General features: G+C 38.1%; 2 protein-coding genes across 3 annotated transcripts in view; both read left to right on the plus strand.

Moving 5' to 3' along the window:
• The first annotated feature begins 3519 nt into the window (after positions 1-3519).
• Positions 3520-12075, plus strand: dicp2.1 (diverse immunoglobulin domain-containing protein 2.1). The gene is made up of 8 exons (XM_041267918.1): positions 3520-3701; positions 4244-4379; positions 6318-6535; positions 7077-7331; positions 8421-8702; positions 8988-9299; positions 10014-10135; positions 10598-12075. The coding sequence occupies exons 1-8, from the start codon at positions 3653-3655 to the stop codon at positions 10709-10711; spliced, it is 1488 nt and encodes a 495-aa protein (XP_041123852.1). The 5' UTR covers positions 3520-3652; the 3' UTR covers positions 10712-12075.
• Positions 12076-13891: 1816 nt separating this feature from the next.
• LOC121326283 (hemicentin-1-like) overlaps positions 13892-24250 on the plus strand; it is a 28862-nt gene continuing 18503 nt past the window's right edge. For both annotated transcript variants that reach the window (XM_041269527.1, XM_041269528.1), the window contains exon 1: positions 13892-13970. The gene's annotated coding sequence lies outside the window, so the exon portion shown is untranslated. The remainder of the gene's footprint in view (positions 13971-24250) is intronic.

Genomic DNA, 24250 nt, shown 5'->3' on the forward strand with positions numbered 1-24250 from the left:
AAAGTCCAGTATATCCTGGTGGAAGCGCTCGCCTTGCTCCTCCGAGTACGCTCCCATGTTCTCCTTGAATTTATCAAGATGAGCATCAAGGATATGGACTTTGAGGGACATCCTACAGCCCATTGTGCCGTAGTTCTTCACCAGAGTCTCAACCAGCTCCACATAGTTTTCGGCCTTGTGATTGCCCAGGAAGCCCCGAACCACTGCGACAAAGCTGTTCCAAGCCGCTTTCTCCTTACTAGTGAGCTTCTTGGGGAATTCATTGCACTCCAGGATCTTCTTTATCTGTGGTCCGACGAAGACAGTGGCTTTGACCTTTGCTTCAGACAGCTTAGGGAAGAAGTCTTGAAGGTACTTGAAGGCTGCTGACTCCTTATCTAGAGCTCTGACAAATTATTTCATAAGGCCCAATTTGATGTGCAGTGGTGGCATCAGCACCATCTGGGGGTCCACCAGTGGCTCCCATTTGACGTTGTTCCTCCCCACAGAGAACTCGGTCCGCTGTGGCCAGTCCTGCCTGTGGTAGTGCACCTAGGTGTCCCTGCTGTCCCAAAGGCAAAGATAGCAGGGAAACTTGGTAAAACCGCCTTGGAGATCCATCAGGAATGCCACCATTTTGAAGTCTCCTATGACCTCCCAGCCGTACTCATCATACTTCAAGGCGTCCAGTAAGGTCTTAATGCTGTTGTAATCCTCTTTGAGGTGCACCGAGTGAGTCAAGGGAAGAGACGGGTACTTGTTACCATTATGGAGCAGCACGGCTTTGAGGCTCCTGGATGAGCTGTCAATGAAGAGGCGCCACTCATTCTGGTTACAGGCGATTCCGATTGCCTCGAACAGACTGGTCACATTGTGGCAGAAGCAGAGCCCATCTTAACGGGTGAAGAAGCTGGAAAAAGGTTGGTGACGCTTCCTCTGATCTGCGACTTGCACACTTTCATCTAACAGGTTCCATTGCTTGAGCCTAAACGTCAAAAGCTCGGCACTGGACTTGGTGAGACCAAGCTCTCTAATCAAGTCGTTGAGGTCTTTTTGGTTGGGGTAGTATGGGTTTCTCTCCTCAGCTCCACCTCTGAAATTGTCATCTGGATCTACAACGTCTTTCTCGCTCTCTGACTTGCTGCTCTCTTCTAAAGACGGCTGCTCTCTCTCTGGTGGAGTGGGTACGGGGAGCTCATGGCAGTGTGGCACCGAGGCGATGGATGAAGGAAGGTCTGGATACGTTTAACAAATTTTATAACATAAAATTCCGAGCAACAATTGTCCATCTTACCTTCCAGAGTTTTCTTGAAGTGCTCGCAGGTGAAATGAGGTGCCCAGGGTTTGTCTTGATCCCCGACAGGCATGACGAAATATGTCTTGTAGGCCTCACACATCTTAGCAGATGCTTCCATGGAGTACTTTTTCGCTCTTGTCTTGATAAATTGGCCTCAGACATAGCTAAATGCGTCTGCCGGATGCTTGCAACCTCTTGATGCCATCTCAGAAAAATGCAGATATGTATCCACTTAGGCAGCTGGAACTAAACTGAACTGGTGGGCTTAAGGCCCCTGTATTTATACTACTATTTATATAACTGGAAAGATCTAGAAAGTTCTAGAAGTTACTCCAAGTTTACTCAGCATGAATCTATCTGGAATGTTCTGGAAAATAGGTACATTTCAAAATATCACTGTCCTGATCACAAAAGCAAAGTTTGTGGGGAAAAATAGCCATTTTCTATACTTTTGAGACATAAGCAATTAGGAAATAACACTTACTACCCAGGAACAAAAAAAACCAAAAAAACAATTGTTACACGGTGTTATTATGTACTTTAATGTTCTTTTCCAACCACTGGCTGCTGCTTCTGAAAAGACTCCTGAAGGTTAAATCACTGGAGTGAGGAAGTGCTTTTAGAAGTGACCACTAGGAGGTGTGCGTCTGTAATGTGTGCTTCCCTCTGCAACTGTGGCAAAAATCATTGTAGAAAATGCCACATACCAAGAGACAGAAATTACAGCTACACACCCCTAGTGGTCATTTCAGAAATTCAACTTTGAGGTGACACAAGAAGAAACCAAATCAAGAAGACAAGACAAACATTTGGGGTTCATGCCTTCATCAATGCAATGAGGTCAACAGTAAGTTTTTGTTTCTTCTGGTGTTTGTTGAGCAGATCTTGCGATGCTGTACATGTAGTTAATTTAGAACTTCAAAACAGCCGATCTGAAACTCTAGGAGCAACGCAAGGGAGCAAGGAGCCTGAACAGTTTCTATCTCTTCTCACACAAATGTATGATTCTATAAAGCTTCAACAGAAAGGAAGTCCTACAGAATAAAAGATAAGATGAGCAGGAAACCACAAGAATGAAGAGACAGAGAGAGAGAGAGAGAGAGAGAGAGAGAGAGAGAGAGAGAGAGAGAGAGAGAGAGAGAGAGAGAGGGGGAGTGGGGGAGAGAGGGGTGCAAAAGCAGGGCTAGGGGAGAGAGAAATGCAGATGTGCAGTGGTACTTCAATGGGAATGTAATACTTTTGCATTATACTGAGAGGAGATGATGGTACAAGTATAGAACAGCTACAATGGGATGCCACTGGAAGAATGGAGCAACAGTATTCTAAGCATACCCTTCTCAAATGATCTTCAATGAAAAAGCAGACAGACAGACAGGCAGACATTGACACTACAATGACAATGTAATGGTCTATAGACTGTATTATACTAAGGAACAATAATAATTTAGAAAGGGTATATTTAGCATACTGTGGTCCCATTCTCCCAATGGCAGTGTCACCCCATTGTAGCTGCCTTATATTTGTTCTACCACTGCCTCTCAGTATAATACAGAATCATTGCATTGTCAGTGTAGTGCTACAGGGGGAAAGGGGGTCGTGCAAAATACATATATTTGTCTGCCAGTAAAGTTAAAAATGCTTATCATCAGATTTTCCAGCAGACGCAAGTCAAACCGAGATTTGGAAAAAAATAAAACTTCAAAGAAATGAATTTAAATCATCAAACTGTGTGACCCCCCCCCCCCCCCCCCCCCCCCCCCACACACACACACACACACACACACACACACACACACACACACGTACCTGTCTAAATCAGCCGGACGAGATTCACGTCAGTCTTATTAAATGATATTTCCTATGTCGTCTGGCTGTTCTAGTTCCAAATCTGGTATCTATTGTTTAGAGAAGTGAGGTTCCCATGTGACGTATATGTAAATGAGTCTCAGTCCGTTCTAAAGGTAGGTGTTTTCCAGAATTGTGCAGTTTAGAATCAATGCTTTACTCAGAGAAGTCATATTACAGTCTGAGTTATATTACAATCCTGCAGATTTTACAAGTTTATTTTATATAATCACATTTTTTAAAATACTTTTTAAAAAATATTCTTGCTATTATTATTATTGCTGTAAAATTGCATTAAGGATTATAAGAATAAAGACACTGACAAAGCAAAACATAAACATAATCTGTTTTCTATTATTATCATAATTTTTGTTATTATATTTTAGATTGCAAGTATTTTGTTTTAACGCTGCAAGAAGCACATATACTTGTATTATTACTGAATATAAGTGAGAATTATACATTATAACAAAATCAATATAATTAAAATATTTCTTAAGGATTATCAAGCTTTAAATAAGAAAATAAACCATGCTTCGTTTTTTCATTTTGCTTATTGGGATTGCTCTGTTCTGTGATGGTAAGTAAAGATTATTATTATTATTATTATTATTATTATTATTATTATTATTATTATTATTATTATTATTATTATTACTATAAATAAGGGTGCACTTTACTATAGTTTGTTGTGTTTGTATAATGGGAGATCTGGAATTGGGAGATCTCTGTACTTTACTACACTTACTGCTGTACTTTTACCATGGAACACCAAAGCAGTAAACTGAGGGTCAGCTGGACAGGTGCAGCTCAGAGTTGTGAGAGGAGTAGTCTTGTACCATAAGACAGGGAATGGGGGTCGGCTGGACAGATTCACTTCTATTAGTTTATATTAGTGAGGTGACAGACAGTAGTCTTGCATAAGAGACAGGGAAAGGTGGTCGACTGGACAGATAAAAAAATGGAAGCAGCGAACAAAAAAAACTCGTTTCAATGTATTTATTTTTTTTAAATGTGGTTTCCAAAGGAACCATATCTAACATGAAAACGACATAAAAGAGATTCGAAATCGCTGTTTTAAATTAAAGGTCGTGTCTGTCTTCTTTTGTTTTTTCTGCACAGTATCACGCAGCTCTGCAGAGGAACATGTTTTTGCGGGCGTTGGATCTCGAGCTTTATTACCCTGTTTTAAAACTCCTCTGCCTCACGGAGTTAACAGAGGTACGACAGTTCACTGGTTCAAAATATTCAGCAAAAGGTGAGGCAAGCTTCAATACGTATTTATTATTTATTTACTTTATTTGTTTTTTCATATTTAAGAAGTTTGTTACCTCAGAAATGTACCGGTTACCAAAAGAATTATCAGTAGTTCAACAGTTTGATTTAAGATAAAAAGTAATCATAATTTAGGTCAAATTTCGTTCGAGATATATATATATATATATATATATATATATATATATATATATATATATATATATATATATATATATATATATATATATATATATATATATATATATATATATATATAATACAATATTAACGGCAGGCTTATGTATTTCTATGTGGGGTGTAGGTATATTACGGAAGAGCTCTGTTTTAAATTAACAGTACCCAGGTGGTAATTCCAGCAATGGGCAGCGCTGTGCTGGTTTGCTGGTGTCCAGCTGGTCGCGCTGGTTAAGGAGACTAGTGCTCGTTGAGGAGCTGGTTAAATTGGTCTATTGAAATGCCTTTTGAGCTGTTTGTGTTCTACTCTCTTAAGCTAAGGGGGGCAAGCAGGGGCACTGGCCCCTCCAATAGTCCTCTCCAAAATATTGATTTCTGCTTAGCAATGTATTGCGTTTGCCTTTCTGTCACTGACACTAACAAACTGAACTTATTTCCCCGTAAGGTGCAGTTATGGACGCACATGTACTCGGTTTGCACACGTTCCCCCATAACGTGAAGTCAAAGACTGGCGCATGTTTCCCGTTAAGTTGGAGTCCAGTTAGTGGAAAAACCGTTTTTTTTTTAAAAAAAAAAAAAATGATGCTATTTTATGCTAAATTGAAAACCGGAAAACTGTTAATATACTAAAGGGAAAGCACTTGTGAAGCTGAATCAAGAATTTCAATGCAGTGTTCCTGAAATGCAATGCGATTTATTTGTACACCATATTGAGCCTATTTCAACGCTCGGGAATCGGATAATGAGATGTCTACCAGAACTCAAGAAGGTCTGTATAGAACACGACCTGGGACTTCTGTATCCTGATGTATTCAACCTACTGGTGCTTTTGGCCACGCTACCTGTTACAGTTGCTACTGCAGAAACATGTGTCGGTGTTAAAAAGCTCCACAGCGTATGGACTTTTAGTGAAATGTCGAGTGTAATGCTATTTATTTATATAACCATATCAACACACGCACACAGATTATATATGTGCACGCCCCTGTATACCCGCTGGGTGCCCCCGTAAGACAAGCGTATGTAGATGCAGAACGAAAGCTCCCACAGCGTAGCTCTCGCAGGGTAGCTCACACAGGGTTGTGCTGCTCACGCAACTCGTAATTTACGTCGTGAATCATTCACGCTCAACACAGCTACACGTGACGATAAACAGGGTATGGGATGGGGAGAAGACTGAATATACTGATTACGCTGTGAGAATTAATTGGTGATTTACGGCCAGTACCCCACAACCCTTAGGTTTAGGGTTCGGTTATTGTTGTGTGTATTTTAAGTTTCGGCCAATTTTCTAATTCGGACTCCTGCTGTCTAGGTTAATTCTGTCCTCTGTGAAACTGCGAATTTGTGTATTGTTTTAAAACAAATATTTTATTGCACATTTAAACAATTGAAAATGTAATTTATTTTAATTTTAACTGGGAAATATGCACTTGTCATTTATTTAGCAACCTGACAGTTTGTCTCGGATTGAGATTTGGTATTAAGTTAATTTAACTAGCAGCTGCAACTGTTTTAGAGTGGACAGAATTGAACTGTAGTTATAGAAACAGAAACAGGATGTTCATAATCCTTTAAAACAATTTGCAGAAACTAAACAGCAGTAGGAAAATATTAGGAATATGTTTATGATGCAAGCTTTTAAACATCAAGGAATGCTTAAATAAAAACCCTGGAGATCAGTAATTTATTAATTGTTGCATTAGAGTGATGGCCGTTCTGTTGTTTTCTGTCTTGCTGACAGTGTTGAGAGGACGGTGTGGAGGAGTGAGAAGAGTGGTCTGGAGTTCTGGAGCAGCCTAACCAGTAAGCGGATGAAAGCTCATCAGCCCCGCTTCCACAGCGGAGATTTCTCTCTGGCTGTGGAGGACATGCGGATGTCTGATGCGGGGCGATACAGGTGTGCAGTCAACTACGAGAGAAAGAACTTTCAGAGGTTCCTTCACCTGCACGTCATGCAAGGTAAAGAACCAGCTTAGACATCACTGCATACATAGACCTTACCTGATGGGAAACTAGAGGAAAGCAAGCAGACAAGTGTTTGGGCTAGTGCCTCCATCAGTGTTACTGAAATTAGAAGAAACTGAGTCAAGCAGACTAGCTGAACATTTTTGATCTTGACTTCTGATTGAGTGCTTTGAAGTTATGGATTAGAAATGTTACCTCTCGTGCACTTTATTGCATTTGCTATGTAGGGACGTTTTGAAAGCAGACACACATGTTACAACAACAAACAGGTATAAGAAAGTTCTCATTGTGCTTTCCGGCGGTCTTGCATCTGCAAGGTCATTTCACCTGGAGAGTAGCATCCTCTTCACTGAGTCAGTGAAAGGCCCTTATCATGCAAAGTTCAGCACATGACACTTTACTGTCAACACAGCCTAACTGTGAATGAACTGCATTAGTGGGCTATTGAATGGCGAGGGAGAAGGGAGTGCTGTAGGGGGGCACAGACAATATGTAGCATGACTTTAACTTCATTGGATTTGCTTTCCTCTCTCAGTGTCTCCTGCAACTGCCGGCCCCTTCATTGAGGGCTCGTCGCTGACCCTGCAGTGCAGTGCCTCTGACTGGCCACAGGGGGCGAAGGTGAGCTGGCTCCAGAATGGCATCGTGCTCCAGTCCTCTCGCAAGCAGCAGATCAGAGAACGCAGCCTGGACATCAAAGATCTTGACAGAGAGGACTCCGGGAATTGGACCTGTCAAGTGTCATACCTGGGGCGCACTGCCAGAGTTAGCTACACTCTAGAAGTGCTGGGTAATTATTGAACACTTGATTTACTGATTTTAATATCAATAAAAAATAATGATTGGGCTCAGTTCAATACATGACAAGAATGTGCTGTTAAGACGAACCCTTTTGTACAGCTATGGCCAAAAGATGTGCATCCACCAATAGATTTAACTAATCTTGCTTCATAATGTCGAATGAATCTTGACATGTTGAAATCTATCATGAAATACTGTACTAATATTATGGTTTCCAGTAGACTTGCCATATCATTTTGTAGTTTCTTTGACTACGTGATGTTAAATAAAAGTTGCAGTTACTGTTCTCAAGATTACATTTTAATTATTGTGCCAAACAAAAAAAAACTGTACCTGTCTACAATATTATTTAATGTGAACACTGTAGCCATGAATGCATTGTGTGGCCCTGCACTTCCTAGAGAGGACACTAGGCTGTAAAATTATTTATGAAATAACTACATGGAGATCCTATATGGAAATACTGCTGTAAATATGGAATACAGGTATAGATTATACATTTATAATAGGTTTCAGAAATTAATTCAGCTTTTAGGAACCTTTTGCAGGTGCCCGTAGCTGAGAAAGACATTACTGGTGAACAATGATCTAAGCAGGAACAGCAATAGAGAATCATACAACAGCACTCATGATCAGATATTTAAAAAAAGATATATTACATAAATATAAATAATATCAAAAAGGGTTTCAGTGTGTTCTATTAAGTAACATTCTCACTGCTTCAGGGCTGCTATCAGGGAAGTTAGACTCTGTTTAATTTCTAAAACATTTCAATCAGAAAAGCCATCACAAGAAGTCCTCCATTAGAGAGCTGTTGCTGTTTAAAGATGTGCTGCAACATTTATTACATTTATGTGCATATGGAAAAATAAAAACTCTGAAAAATGACCACACCCTGCACACATCCTACTGTACAAATACTACAGTTCAACTCTGCATTTCACACATATTTCTTCGACAATGGTTATATGTTTAACAAATAAATCATGAACACATGGTAAAAGGTTGAGACATCTGTTAAACTATTGCCATCCCTGGCTGGTTTTGACTGATACTGAATTCTGAATTCCTGGTGCAGGTATTTCCAGTCCCTCCAGCAGTGGTAGCATGGTGTACGGCAGCCTGGGGCTCCCAGCTACCCTGCCGTGTGTGTTCAGTGCTGGCCTGTCTCCATCCCACACGGGCTGGCAGCGGAAAGCAGACTCTTCCACGGTACCGGGGTCTCGCGCTGCTCCGAGCGGCCGCAACGCCTCCCTGCTCATCCCCTCTGTGGAGTTTAGTCACGGCGGGGTCTACACCTGCTCCGGCAGCGTCAATGGGAAGAGGATTGAGAGGAGCGTCAGGCTCGTGGTGGCAGCAGGTGAGGAGGGGCTGTCTGGAGGAGGAATCTTGAGCCCTGTATATCACTGAGCTCCACAATATGGCTGTTTTTATCTAGGAGTGAAGTTTCCCATTCCCATACATCTGCATGTCTGTCTGTCTGCTGCTTTAATCAAAATAAACTCAGGAGGAATGTAGTAAAATAACACAGACACCAAGATCAAGAAATTATATTGTAGTGTCAAACTGCACAGGATTATTGTGGGTCTGTCTGTCTGTGTGCAGTTCTTGATTCTCACCTGCATAATGTCCCCTTTGTTTCCAGTCTCAGTGAAGCCCAGTGGTTTGGTCTCGGAAGGGAAGTCGGTGTCTATGACCTGCACTCTCAGTGACTATTCGCAAGTGGACAGGTTCGAGTGGACGAAAGTGACCACAGACTCCAACCAGACTGATCCTACTGACGCCCCGGAGCAGGCCCCTCTACTGACCAGTAACCAGGCGAAGCTGGGGGGTCTGAATTTCGACAGAACATTCCTTATCCCTAGAGTGAGCGAGCAGCACGCAGGGGAATGGATCTGCTCTCTATACAGCAAGGGGAGCCTGGTGGGACAGATCCCATTCCAACTGCACATCACAGGTGAGGAAAACACGGCTGCATCCGTGAGACACACAAACAGCAGGTGCAATTACAGAGGCTCCTATTTGTGAGCCTGGCTGTAATAGAGCTTCTGTTTGTCTATATGCCCACTAGTGGATTTCTGCCACTACTGCATCTACAAAAGGTATATTATGTTTCATGAAATGCAAATTGGGACTTTGTTTCACCACTTAATAATCTTAAGAGAAATTAATATGTCAAAAGCACTTGGAGAGTGCCTACATGTTTCTTTGTCTAAATGCTTCAACTAATAGGTAAACAAGAAGAAACTAAGAGTGTCATTTAAAATCATTTCTGCAAGTCTGTTTTTTTCTAACACAGCAAATCATTTATATCTTTAAATCAGCAATACCTGTGTGACCATTAACCTGTGGCCTCAACAGAGCTCTGCGAATCATGACTGAACAATCAGTACGTCAGGTACACCAGAGTGTAACTCTGCCCCCTGGTGGAGTGAAATATACCACATTTGCTGTCTGGTAATAGTATGTGGTATTTGTCACATCCACTAGGGGCAGAGTATAAGGTAATGGCCACACTCCTCTGTACCAGGCACACTGAGAGTAAACATGATTCTGAGAGCTCTGTTGAGGTTACAGGGGTGCCTGTGGGTGGGTGGGCAGGTGTTTTAAGGGGAACTTTGTTTTAACAACTTTCTATTGTTTCACTTTGACCTCTGAACCCCCATTGCAGGTCAACTCCAAGGTTCTGCCCCAGCCCAGTCTTCCAACAAGGTTGCTGCGGTAACCCTCCTCTCCTTCCTGTTTGTGGTGTTGCTTCTAATTGCGCTCCTAATGTACCGTTATCAGAGAAAGGTGAGTTCCACTATCCAACAGAACCCATAACCAGGGTTCTACATTCTTGGGGTTCTGGAACCCTTGACGTTCTATTCAGAACCATTTGGATTCATACTGAAACTGTTCAATATCAGTTCCCGAGTACAGTCTTTGTGATTTACAATCAGTTACTATGTTATACGTAACCATTATTATACCAGAAAACATTGTGCATGGTTTGAGCAGCTAGGCGTTGCACAAGATGACATCTCTAAGAATAAGAGTCACCCTGCACACCACTCGGCTGCTTTCACAGACCCTGATGAGCACTGATCCTGGACTATCCTATGTTACTGTAGGTAAGGTAGCACGAGACTAGTGCTAATCAGGGTCTGTGAAAGCAGTTGCTAAAGTTGACCCAGTACACTGCAGTGTAACCATTGCCCTGTGAAAGGAGCAGAGTCATGTCATTTTTAAAATTTTTAAATTGTTTTCCTCCAGCGAGCAAGGAGGAATCTGCACTTCCCAGGGCTGGAAGCCATTCAAACTGAACAGTCAAAGAAATCCCGAAGGGAGAAAAAGAGCGAGGAGGCTCTGAAAGAAGACGGGCCATGATGAATCACACTGGAATGAAACCATGGAGAGCCAGTCAGCTCTGACACAGGGCTGCTCCTGTATAAGGGGTAGAAGCAAGGGGGGCAGTGAAAATAATGGAGAAATTAAAAGAGCGCCAGCCAAGATTTAGAATCCATTTCCTTACCTTCAATTAGCACTAGTAACATTCTCACTGTCTCCCTCTTTCTTCTGTTGAAGATCTTTTCGTTCTTTTCACTTGTATTTTTATCCTTCAGTTTGGAACATGCAAATATCAGAAAGAAAATGCTGTAGATTGCTGCTGCTCCTATCGTATTGTAGTTCAGAATCCCTCCAATGGGTGAGCAGCAGTCAAAACATGTGACCTATAGCATGTTGCCAGGATGCAGCAGTGTATCTACAATGTTGTATTTAATATGTATATGTATATATCTTTTGCATATTCTGAATTAACATTAAAATAAAATCAAGTGAAGACTAAAAGCTTCTCAGCACAGTAACAGGAGGGCCAGTAATGAGAGATGCAGTGATTGAGAGAGAGAAGTGGATTTAAAGCTTGTGTTACTACACTTTTAATAAAGCTTCACAATATGGGGGAGCAGCAAAAATGGTGCTGGGGAAATGGATTTTAAAACCTTTAGAGACTAGCTCTTAATATGATGTCATATGTTTAGAATTAGAGTAATATCCAGTTTAGAAACAGCATTTTCATTTAATTTATAAGCAGTCTATAACCTTTAATTACATAGCATATAAGTATATGTCTATATATACACCTATATTTTACCAGTATTTCTATGCATTGTATAAAGATATCATTAAAATAAAATATTATTTTAATACTATATCCTACTACACTATAATTAAAGGCCTATATTTTCATTTTTTATAGTGAAATATTTCTGTGGTTCACACAGAATACAGTTTTTCTTTTTTTTTTCAATCTTTTGAGCTTGAAGGTATTGTGCTCACGGGTCTCAAAACATTCATTTGATTCTTGTTGAAAGCAGCTGTGAGCGCAGCGGGGCCATCATTCCAGTGGGACCCCAGGCTGGGTGTGAGATGCACGCATGTTTGAAACAGTGCTGTAAAAGTGTAGCCTCACACATCTGCTCTGAAACGCTCTGGTGTGCTTATTAACAACATATACAATTCAAAAACACCACTCAAAAATTATACTAGTTTATCTTATTATTTTAGCCATTTTGTTCATTTATTTAAATAAACAAATACATCCCTGTGTCATTTTCTTTAAAGTAAAAAAAAAAAAAGGAAAGTCTGCAGCTGTTTGAATTGCATGTGATAGGGGCTGAATTTGACTGTTTTTTCAAAATATTTTTTGTACATAGAGCTTTTATATATTTTATAATGTTTTTTGCTGTTAAAATTATACCAGAATAAACACATTAAAATTAAATTATATGTGGTGTATTATTACCTATTTGACAATAATATGTATTTATTTATCTATCTGACAACGGTATCGATCTGCCTATCTTCTGACAATAGAAGCTATCTATCTATCTCTATCTATTTTTCTATCCAGCAGTCTGTCTGTCTGTCAGTCAGTTATAATCATATGATGCACACACTCAGTACTTCCTTCTTGTTGGGTTGTGTAATCTGCTCACACCTCAGATAAGCAACTTTTGTTTCTGTAAAATGTGCTGCAGAGAAGATATTTGGGTTGCTTCTTCATTTTGAATTGAGTTAAGCAGTCACTACTACTTTCTTAGTTTGTTGCCTTTGTGTTTTCATCCACTACTCAGACCCCTTGCTTTATTGCCTTCTTTCTTACTCACTAAATATCTTGGTGTCCCTGACTAGATAATCGTCTCCTCTTCAAATACCTGCAAAATATTTTAGTGAGTGAGCGAGCAAGTCGTCCACATGTGCAGTAACAGTTCAGAACCACTGGGGGGATCTTTGTTCTTCAGCAATGTGTTTCTGCTGCATGTTTGTTCTTCTGTTTTCATGTAGGGGCCCATTGTTAAAATATTTTCTTAGAATTTACAATAAAAGTCGATACACTTTCAAAAACTAGCGACTCATTACATAAAATAGTTGAAAACATAACAGTTGATGCAAATATTTGGCTACAAATGAACCGGCGTTGAGGTATTGAGAATCAGCAGATTTCTTTGGAATACTATTAATGTAAACAGTGACGGGTTTATTGATGAGAAATACAAGGGCATTGCAAAGAAAATGTTTTTCCTCACATTTCAGATATACTTTAGGCTACTCCCCACCTGCCGGGACAAGTTAAAAAAGAGTTCCCCTGATGTGAAACGGTATTCAAACTGTCTTTGTCTTGAGGTCAGACTCCCTGCAATGCACACATTGTCATGAACATGAGAGGAGGAACACATTCATGACAATATTATATCAGAAGGCTCTGTTGAGTTAAAAATAGGATTTGATATTTAATATGACTGACAAACAAAAAATAAAATGTGCTACTACTAATTGACACCGGGGCTCCAGCCTTGGTAGTCACCAGCACACAAATACCATTTTATACCGTCCCACAGAAAAAAAAGAAGAAATATTGAATTGTGATGCCTGTCTGTCCCTCCACCCGGCCGTCCGTCCATCCATCTGCCTGCCTGCCTGCCTACCTGTCTGTCTGTCTAAATGTAACACTTTGATTTCCACTGATATCCAATAGTGAAGAAACTAAGTAAGATTTAACACAGGTTATTGGAAGAATTTGAGAGTGTAATTGAAAGTTGAATTCTCCAATAATGACGGAAGACATGAAAGGTACCGGAGAACCAATGAATAGTAGGCAAATGGGTTTAAAAAGTTAATGACCACCTTTAAGAACATGTGTTGGAAAAGCTGAATTCCACAATGATGAAGGAACGGTGAAACAGGTTCTGTAGATAATTAGGGGATGGCTCTGTTTTAAAATACATTTACGAAAGACCTTTCATTAGAAATAAAGAAAATGCATAGCAATAACAATAGAAAATGTATTGGATTAAATTGCATAATAAACTACCCACTCCCAATCGCTGCTGTAGATTTATTCAAAATGAGAGCAGAATAAACTTCCTGTTTGATGGGTGTGCCACAGTTTCCTATCACGTGTGTGTGTGTGTGTGTGTGTGTGTGTGTGTGTGTGTGTGTGTGTGTGTGTGTGTGTGTGTGTGTGTGTGTGTGTGTGTGTGTGTGTGTGTGTGTGTGTGTGTGTGTGTGTGTGGCAGCGCGCACACAGAATCTATTCACATCAGTCTCTCTGAATCCAGCGCCTCGTTTCATTCTCATCACACAGGTAAGGATTTTCATTATTAATTCGATTGGTTTCCAGCCGTGCTTAAATAACGAACCGATCGTGACCGGTACTTCTGAAATGTAACGAGACATCAAACAGCGCTGCGACCATTCCAATGGGATACTTTTTACAAACTATAAAACACACCGCACCAAGGCTGAAGCACGTCTGTTTAAAAGTCAACATGGAGTTAGTTAAAAAAAAAAAAAAAGTATATATCTTAAAAGAACCATATACATATAATGAAAAAGAAAAGTAATTGACAAACTGACAAATAATATACATATTAGGATATATTTGTAATATATTACATTTTATGGTAAAAAGTACCATATATATATATATAATATTATATATATATATATATATATATATATATATATATATATATATATATATATATATATATATATTATATATATTTGCATGGCTTAGTTAGAATTCAAAAATATAGAGCCCTGACAAACTTTTTTTTTCCCCTCGGGACTGTATTGATGAATAGCAGCATTAATAGATTGAGCTACTTATACTACCAAGCTGTAGGTGAAATATATAATTATAAATCTCCGCTCATTTTCGTGGATACGCATACAGTCAAGAAGTATATAAATATTGCAGCAGAGACAACTAAGATGCCGGAACTCTTCTTCATAAGGAAAGACTGAAGGCTGCAGCTCAACAGTTCCTGTATTTAAGAGAATATGTTTCTATAATTATACATGATGAAGAATAGAGGGAAGTGACTGAATAACTACTGGTGCTAACTGTGTTAGCTTGAAATACAGAACAATACAGGTTACCCTGACACGATTGTACTGGTGTATAATGTGCACAGGATATTGAGGCGATAAAACAGGGTTACAAAATAAAGAGTGGAGGGATAATTTAGAGGTCTTTATTTTAATATTCTATTTGTATGTATTTTATCATCATCATCATCATAATGTTATATTCATGTTTATGATTGAAACTGTAGATTTAAATAATTAAAATATAAATATGTTAAAAACAACGCCGTTAATTAGTTAATTTAATTAATTTTGACGTTTTCGTCGGTGTGTGTGTGTGTGTGTGTGTGTGTGTGTGTGTGTGTGTGTGTAATTTGTTAAAAAATATATACATATTTTATTTATTGGAATATAGGCAGAAGTAGTATCGATAACCCTTTGTGTCTTTATGTGTAATGTTTCCTATGTATCTTCCAGTTTTGCACAACATGCAAAATGTTAATATTGTTGATCCTGTTCTAGACACCAGTCTAGATCAGTTTCGCAAATAACAAACTGAATTTAATTGTAAAAATCTGATTTAAAAAAAAAAAAGAAAGAAAGAAAAAAAAAAATGTTCACACTTCTTGCCTTCTTCCTCACTTTGCAGTGTTCGATCTGTAGCAGATTTCCAATGTCTTGAGGTATATTCTGTAAGCTTCTTTTATTATCGAAGGCCCGGTCTAAGTTGATAAACGCAGAAGTACAATCAATGTGGTTTATTAATTAAACTTATAAAACGACAGGCACTATATAAACCAAAACAATGTCGTATCACATCGTCGTCGGGAGCACAGTATACCATATTAGAAGCACAATGTTGCTCTAACGACTTGCTCGTATTACCCGTCGCATTCCACAGACACCAGTTTACTTGGCGTAAAAAGACAGCAGGACCACAGTCATCTCCCTCATTGAACTTTGAGAAACATGGCTGCTGTATGTATATTTAAGACTAGAGAATTACAGCGACAGAGAGCATCGGAAGATATGAACGCAATATCTTGAACATGTTTTTTTTTTCTTTATTATTATTATTATTATTATTATTATTATTATTATTATTATTATTATTATTATTTATTATTATTATATTGATGCTGTTTTATTGTTATTTTGTCATTGTTATAACAGTATACTGTTTTTCGATACTGCATTCTTCTTTCTGTTTGAATCGACAAGCGCATTGAGGTATTGTGGTATGAAAGGCGCTGTACAAATGCATACAATTGCAAATTAAAATTGATCAAGAAACTGTATTGAACCTCTTGAAGAGAGAGGGTATGTGACAGACATCCCCAAAATCCCAATGCCGCTCTCTTCTGCTGTTGAGAGTGCGAGGGGAGCGTTGGGGTTAAAGTTAGTGAGCGGGCTTCCACCTGACCCCATTTTCAATCGATTGAATGGGACGTTATCAAGAAAAATCATCCCATTTCAATCAAATAGAACGCTCTAACGCACATATTATTAATTCCTTTAATAATTAGGCTCATTGGGTTTAGTTTTTTAACCCTCCTATTATCTAGCAGGTGAAAACTGTTCGAAAGACATAGCAACGAGCTACTGTTTCATCCTGCCTATATACAGCAAGCTTTTCCCGCAAATTCGGGGTAAGCATTATTTTTTTGTGAAGGCTACAAACGTCCACATAAGATGTAAAATGTATCAATAACGATTTGCTCATACACATCATCTATAAAACAAACCACACGCGCTGTGACTTACTGTATTTTAACTTTCGTTTGTATTTTATTCCATTTAGAAAAAGGGAAATTGTGGAAAACGCTCTGCAGCATTTATATTGTACTTAAAAAATATACACTGTATTGCGCCGCGCATATCAGGATATATATATATATATATATATATATATATATATATATATAGCTACGATGTCTAGATTTACAGTCACAACATGGATAATATACGCTGTGGTGACACGTGTATTTATGGTGTATTAAAATATTTGTAATTTAACATATTGAAAAAAAATCAATACTTTAATATCCACATGTATTAAATTATACCCATATCCATTAAATTCAATTTCAATTAAATGATCTGCTTCTTCCAAAAATAAAGCGTTACCCCAATTAACTAACTGATTCCACCAACACCAACATTTTCATCATATAAATACAAAGGTGAATATCACCTACTTTCTCACAAAAGCCCTGTGTATGCATTATGTGTGTGTCTGTGTATAATGTGTGCGTGTGTGTGTGTGTGTGTGTGTATAATACACATCTATTCCATTTATTTTGCCATATAGAATGAGCAAAGCATTTACTAGCCTACCTTTAGCATTTAAATTCGAAAACAAGTTCGATTCCAAATGGAATATAGAAACGTGTGATAAGTGTTAAAAATTGGAGGTGATAACTTGTCATAAGACCTTTCGTATTTACACTTACACCTTCATGATATAGAAACAAGCCCAATGGCTGTGGTGCTGTATAGTAAAAGACACATCTGCAAACGACTGAACAGTCGAATTAAATAAACGACATGCATAGTTTATCAATATCAGTAGGCTACTCGTATTATAACATACTGAGCAAGGTTAATTGTCTGAAACGCCACCGTTGGGAAACTAAGATGCACCAAGATATTGAGTGACAAGAAAGAAAGAAAGAAAGAAAGAAAGAAAGAAAGAAAGAAAGAAAGAAAGAAACTATTGCTCGCCCTAGTTCTGCGTTTAAATCTCTCCCCATCCCCTTTTCAGATTGGCAGGGTGGGCGCTCAGTGCTGTATGCGGGGCTCTGCGGTTCAAATCAGTGCCCAGATCCGCTTCTGTGCGCAGGAAGCCGGGGGCTTACACCCAGAGCTCTGCAGCAGCGAGTGGGGTTGGATTCTAAACTCTTTGATTTTGTGTAAGCAGGTTTACCAAAAGTTTCAGAATTCTATGAAAAAAATCGACGCAGTTATTTCCGACCGCATCTGATTGCGCTTAATCCTGCTCTATACCCGACTCTATAAAGAGACCCGTCAGGATTGCGTAGTTATGCTGCAGAAAATGGTTTCCCGTTAACAACTGAACCCTAAAAGATGCCCCTCGAATAAGTACTGGACAGCGGCTGCTTATCCAGTTGTAATGAAACCTGCATTATTTTGCGAAAATATTTGATTCATTTATAATCTGGGGGTTTAAGAAGGCTGTCTGTCCGTCTGTTCCAATACATTTTTACATTATCTTATGTTTATAGAACTACTGTCCAATTGTAACTATAAGGTTCATTTTTAGCAGTTACAATTTTACACACACGCATATACATATTATATAGCTGTATACATATACAATTACAGTGCATATAGAAAGTCTGCACCCCCTTTTAATTTTTTTACCTTTTGTTGTCTTATAGCCTGGAATTAAAATCCATTAAAATATATATTTTTTCCATTTATCTACACTTCCTACCCCACAACTTCCAAGTGAAAAAAATGTTCTAGAAATTTGTAGAAAATGAATTAAAAATAAAAACTGAAATAGCTTGTTTGGATAGATGCCCACCCCCCTTGTAATAGCAATCCTAAATTAGCTCAGGTATAACCAGTCGCCTTCCAAATCACACACCAGGTTAAGTGGCCTCCACCTGTGTTAATTGTAGTGAATCACCTGATTTCAGTATAAATTCAGCACTTCCTGTAGGTTCCCTCTGCAAGAAAGTTTAAACTGGGACGGAAACTAGAACCTAAATCCAATCGAAAATTTGTTGCATGACTTGAAGGTTGCTGTCCATCAATGCTCCCCCAAGGAACTTGACAGAGCTTGAATGGTTTTGTAAAGAAAAATGATCAAATATTGCCAAATCTAAATATGCAAAGTTGGTAGAGACCTATCCCAACAGACTCACCACTGTAATTGCTGCCAAAGGCGCTTCCACCAAATATTAACTCAGGGGGGGTGGAGACTTATCCAATTATAATCTTTCAGTTTTGTATTTTGAATATATATATATATATATATATATATATATATATATATATATATATATATATATATATATATATATATATATAGTATAATACACTTCAGGTAAACACAACTTTCCCCTTAAATACGTGGAGCATGGTATGTAGATAAGTGGGAAAAAAATCCTTTGAGTCACTGACACAACAAAACCACTATGTGTACACCGTGTAGACATTCAAAGGGGCGGGGGTTGTAGACTTTCTATAGGCACTGTATAAAATGCACCAAGCTATGAGAACCTGTATATGGGATGTTGGGAAGAAAATTTCATTTTTAATGAAATCAATGTCTTTTTTCCTTTTATTTTTTATGGAAATGATATAGTGACGATATTTTAATGATATGGTTGGGATCCAAATAAAAACTTGAACTGTTTGTGGGTTATATTAATTCAGTAGATTACAATTTACAATTAAAATTGTGAATCAGATATACAAAAAATAAACTTTCTTGATTTAGAGATCTATAAAAGAGATAACATGCTACATACCACTCTGTTTAATAAACCTAAAGAATACAATTTAATATTAGTTGCGAATAGTCAACGTCCAAGGTTTCTGATAAGAAATATATAGAGGTCAATTTTTTCAAACTAAACGAAACTGCAGCACAGAAGACCAATACATTAGAAAATGGAGGAAATGTTTTCAAAATTCAAGATGCGCAGATATCAAGATCGCCGCTTGAAGAAAACCATTCAGGAAATGTGTAGACAGGGATGCATTCCTTAAAAAGAAAACTCACAACCCAATTAATGCCAATATGATCTTTTTTTTAATTGAATTTAATCATTCTTCAAATGATATTAAACAGATTGCATTTAAACATTGGCATATATTAAGGATAGAGCACATACTTAAGATAACAATACAGGACAAACCACCCTTGATAACATTTAAACGTGCAAGAAATTTAAATGACCAAATTGTTCACTCATTCAGTCCTAAATTGGATCCTCCACAAATTTGGTTATCAAAAAATCCCCTCAATGGTAATTATAAATGTGAACATTGTATTCATTGTTCAAATACTACTTACACAAACTATATATCACATCCAAGATCATGCAAAGAAATCAAGATACAACCATTTACTGGGAAGAGAAGCACATTGTTCACATTTCAAACACTGGAACCATTTGGACTGAATGTCCCCTAATCTAAGATGTAGACCAGATTTCTATTTAATTATAAAGGGTAAATGGATTATTGTGAAATATGTCCATTTATATATTTGTATGAATGCAGCTTCAAGTGTTGTAAATTCCAATCCTGATTTTTTGTTTTTGTTTGTGTATTATTCTGATTAAGGTTATTCATGCTTTCCAATTGATGAGTGAAATTAGACCTCACTCATGTAGAATAACTAATATAATCTTAGCTTCTTCTGCACACCAATATGATTGCAAACAATTGTAATAATAGACGATGCTAATTGGTCATGCGCTTGATCATGGTTTTACTAATTAGACTGTATATAAAAGGTTGTTAATATTTAAGTCAATCAATTATTTAACCTAAATATATAATGAGTATTAATTATATAATAGATTATCACCTGCAACCAATTGTCATAGTTATGATAATGGATGCGCTATGTATTTAAGGTCTGAGATGCACTTTTCATGTACTGCTCTGATGAAGACATGTTGTCGAAACGTGTAAGCTAATTTTTGTAAGAACAAAAAACATTGTTTTGTTGAAACCTTGATTGTTGACTTTTGTGAGTTGCCATATTTTCCTTTCTGTTCCTTTATGGCTGGATCGGTACCTTTTTAATACATTTTTTTACAGGACAACCTTCACTTGCATAAAGAAGGAAACACATTGAGTGAAATAGCTTGCATCAGTCGATTTTCAAAGTGTGGTATTCAAAGCATAATCGACAAGTGCAGAATAACATCATCTGTAATTGACAAACACAGGACTGGAAGACCCAAAAAGCTGTCTAACAAGGATGACAAATACTTGAAGATAATATCTTTAAGGAGTAGAAAGAAAACAAGTGTTGAATTAACAACAGAACTGGAAGAAGGCACATGTGTCATTGTCCAACAAATCAACAGGACGAAGGTCACTCTTGAAATCAGGACTTAAACGATGTGTTGCAGTAAGAATATCTCTGTTAAGAAAGTGGAACAAGACTGAAAGGCAAAAATATGCATAAGAACACAGAAATTATATGGAACAATGGTCAAAGGTGCTTTTGACTGTTGATGGATTTTCTTCAAGTATTGCTCATCCTTCCTGATTATGTTTCAATACCTCACCTTGAAAATCAAGTTATGTAAGTAAGCTATTTTACTCAATGTTTTTCTTTTTTATGCAAGTCAGTTTGGTTGGGACATTCCTCGACACAAGGTGTTTAGAGGATACTTACATTTTATAAATTTGCAAATAGATAAGCTTATGATAAACCCAGGATTTTTTTTCTTCAAATTAACTATTTTTTGAAAAGGGAAAATTTAGTGTTACAAAACAGAAAAACAACCAATCCTCAGAGAGAGCGAGAGCTCTGAAAAGACCTCTATTCCATCTATAGCACAGTTCTTTGGTTTTGTAAACAGAATCGTGCTGTTAACCATCTTTCAAAGCACAGGAGTTAATGACATGCTGGAGGGCGTCCGCTTTTATACCAGCCTAGTGTGATTAAAAGAAACAGTGAGTCTGAACTCAGCTCTGTTAGAAGCGCACACACATATACATTCTGCTCTGAGTTTCACCAGCGGTGCAGAGTTCTGCAGCCTGAATTTAAACCACATCAAGACACTGTAAGAATGATCTGACATGATACAGAGCAGGAAGGACTGGGGTTGAACTCGCTTTTCGATAAACACAAAGAGTTCTACAGTCTACTCCTGCACTCCTTTTCACTTTATAGGAAACATTTTTATAACTGAAAGTGCACCTTTGTATCATTATAATTTTTAGGCTTCAGTGAGGCTTCTGTTTCTTATTTTATCTGTAATATTCTAAAAGCATTGAAGAAAACCATTCTGGAAGTTAAATGTGTAGACAGGGATGCACTCCTTAAAAAGAAAACTCACAACCCAATTAATGCCAATATGATCTGTTTTTTAAATGAATTTAATCATTCATCAAATGATATTAAACAGATTGCATTTAAACATTGGCATATATTAAGGATAAACCACACACTTAAGGAAACAATACAGGACAAACCACCCTTGATAACATTTAAACGTGCAACAAATTTAAAGGACATACTTGTTCACTCATTCAGTCCTAAATTGGATCCTCCACAACTTGGTTATCAAAAAATCCCCCAGTGGTAATTATAAATGTGAACATTGTATTCATTATTCAAATACTACTTAACACAGTAACATATATATATATATATATATATATATATATATATATATATATATATATATATATATATATATATATATATATATATATATTCAGATCAGGCAAAGAAATCAAGATACATAATTTTATTAATTGCAATACAACTGGGGTGGTGTGCATGCACACATGTCCTTGTGGTTCTGCATATGCTGGACAAACAAAAAGACCACTAAAAATATGAATTGCAGAACATAAAGCAGCTATAAGAACTTCCAATCAAGAGTATGCCATGGCTAAACATTATACTAAAGCTGGACATGGTTCCTCTCCACACTTAGATTTGTGGGTTTGGAGAGGGTCCAGGTCTCAGCAGGTGGGGATAATTTGGTAAACCATTTACTGGGAAGAGAAGCACATTGTTCACACTTCAAACACTGGAACCATTTGGACTGAATGAACATGTGAATCTATGTCCCCTAATTTAAGATGTAGACCAGATTTTTATTGAATTATAAGGGGCTGAAGCAGGGCGATAGGAAAGCCCTGCTTAAATGTATTTATTTATTTTTAGAATGGGGTCTCCCTCCACCCCTGTGTTATTTATGTATTATGCTATATTTATTGTTTTTGTTATTGTAATGACGGTGTAGCTGTGCATTTTTGTTTTGTTATCGTTTTTATTTTTTAAACGTGTTCTGCAGAGGCGATGGGAGTAACTCGTCCTCTGCCAAGAATGATTAAAAACCTTGTGGTAATGTGTGGCTGTCGGCTAGTGCATTGTTAAACTAGCCAACAGACACAATTAATAAACTCGTGCAGATTGTGGTAATAGAATAATTACGAACTAGTTAAACCCCTCGGCCACGGTATTTAAGCCGGCAGCTCTCCCTGCACTGGATGGGTGTTCAGAGGAGGAATGAGAGCGAGCGAGGAGTGATAGAGAAATTTAGAAAAAAAGATATAGGAACAGTAAAGGCGATCACCCAGCCTGACCTATATTTGTATTTCTGTGTTCGTGATTTGTTTCATTAAAAACCTTTATTTGCTGCTCTGTGAGCAGTGTTCGTTTTGTTTAAATATTTTATTTATTTTTGTTGTATTTAAATAAATGGTGCGCTGAGTCTTTTTTGCCCTGCAGTTCCCTGTGTGTTTTCATTTCCTGCTTCTGGCCTGATGTCACCGCAATGCCATTTCCTGTCACAGGGGAAAATGGATTTGTGAGGCGTGTGAGTAAAAATGGATTTTCCAGACAGTGATTTACATGTAAAAATAAAAATTTTATTTAATATTACACGGAAAAAAAAAGAAAAATAATAAAGAAGGATGTGAGGGAGGGAGTGCTGGAGTAATCAAAAATAAAGGAACAGAAGCCTCTTAGTCCTCTTCGCGCTCTGCTTAAATCCAAAAATAAAACAAAAAGGAATAAAAACAGAAAAGAGCCAAGTTAGTAAGGCCTCCGTTCGTGACACAGTCCAAAACTCCCACGTACTTCCCTCCAGCCTTTTTTCCCCTGCCTCTATTCCTTAGGACCAACCCCAAACACAGTAGCACGTTCCCTTTAGTATGCAAACCCTGCCCCGGTAGTCAGTAGATCACCAATCCCAAACTGACAGGTATCCTTAATTTCACTTGACTCCAGTGACTGGAATTTACATACTCGTACTTCCGCCCCTCACCAAGGTGCCGCCCCTCAAAAAGATGACTTTTGTCATGGTCACAAGACCTTGGTAAGGGAAGTCCCGAGTTGGTTTGATGCCTTCTACTGTTGGGAGGCTGAATTGCAGACCGAAACCCCTTTGACTCATCACATATCCCACCCCTCAGAGTGGAGCCGAAGGAACACTCGGAAACCTCTAACCCCTCCTTTTCCCAAATCAGCGTTTTGATGTAACTTACCTGCACGATGCCTTATTTGAAAGGTGAAGGGTTGGAGCGCCAGGTACCACCGCGTAATCCTAGCGTTTGAATCCTTCATTGTGTCTAACCACTTTAAAGGGGCGTGATCTGTGATGAGTACAAAGGGTCGTCCCAGAAGATAGTATTTTAAGGACTCCACCGCCCATTTTACTGCCAGGCATTCTTTCTCTACCACAGAGTACCTTTGTTCTCTCGGCAGTAACTTCCGACTAATATATAATATCGGGTGTTCTATACCATTTTTTTCCTGGGACAGAACCGCCCCCAGACCAGTCTGTGATGCATCGGTCTGAAGGATGAACTCTCGGC

The sequence above is a fragment of the Polyodon spathula genome, chromosome 13 (assembly GCF_017654505.1).
Source record: "Polyodon spathula isolate WHYD16114869_AA chromosome 13, ASM1765450v1, whole genome shotgun sequence".
Lineage (NCBI taxonomy): Eukaryota > Metazoa > Chordata > Actinopteri > Acipenseriformes > Polyodontidae > Polyodon > Polyodon spathula.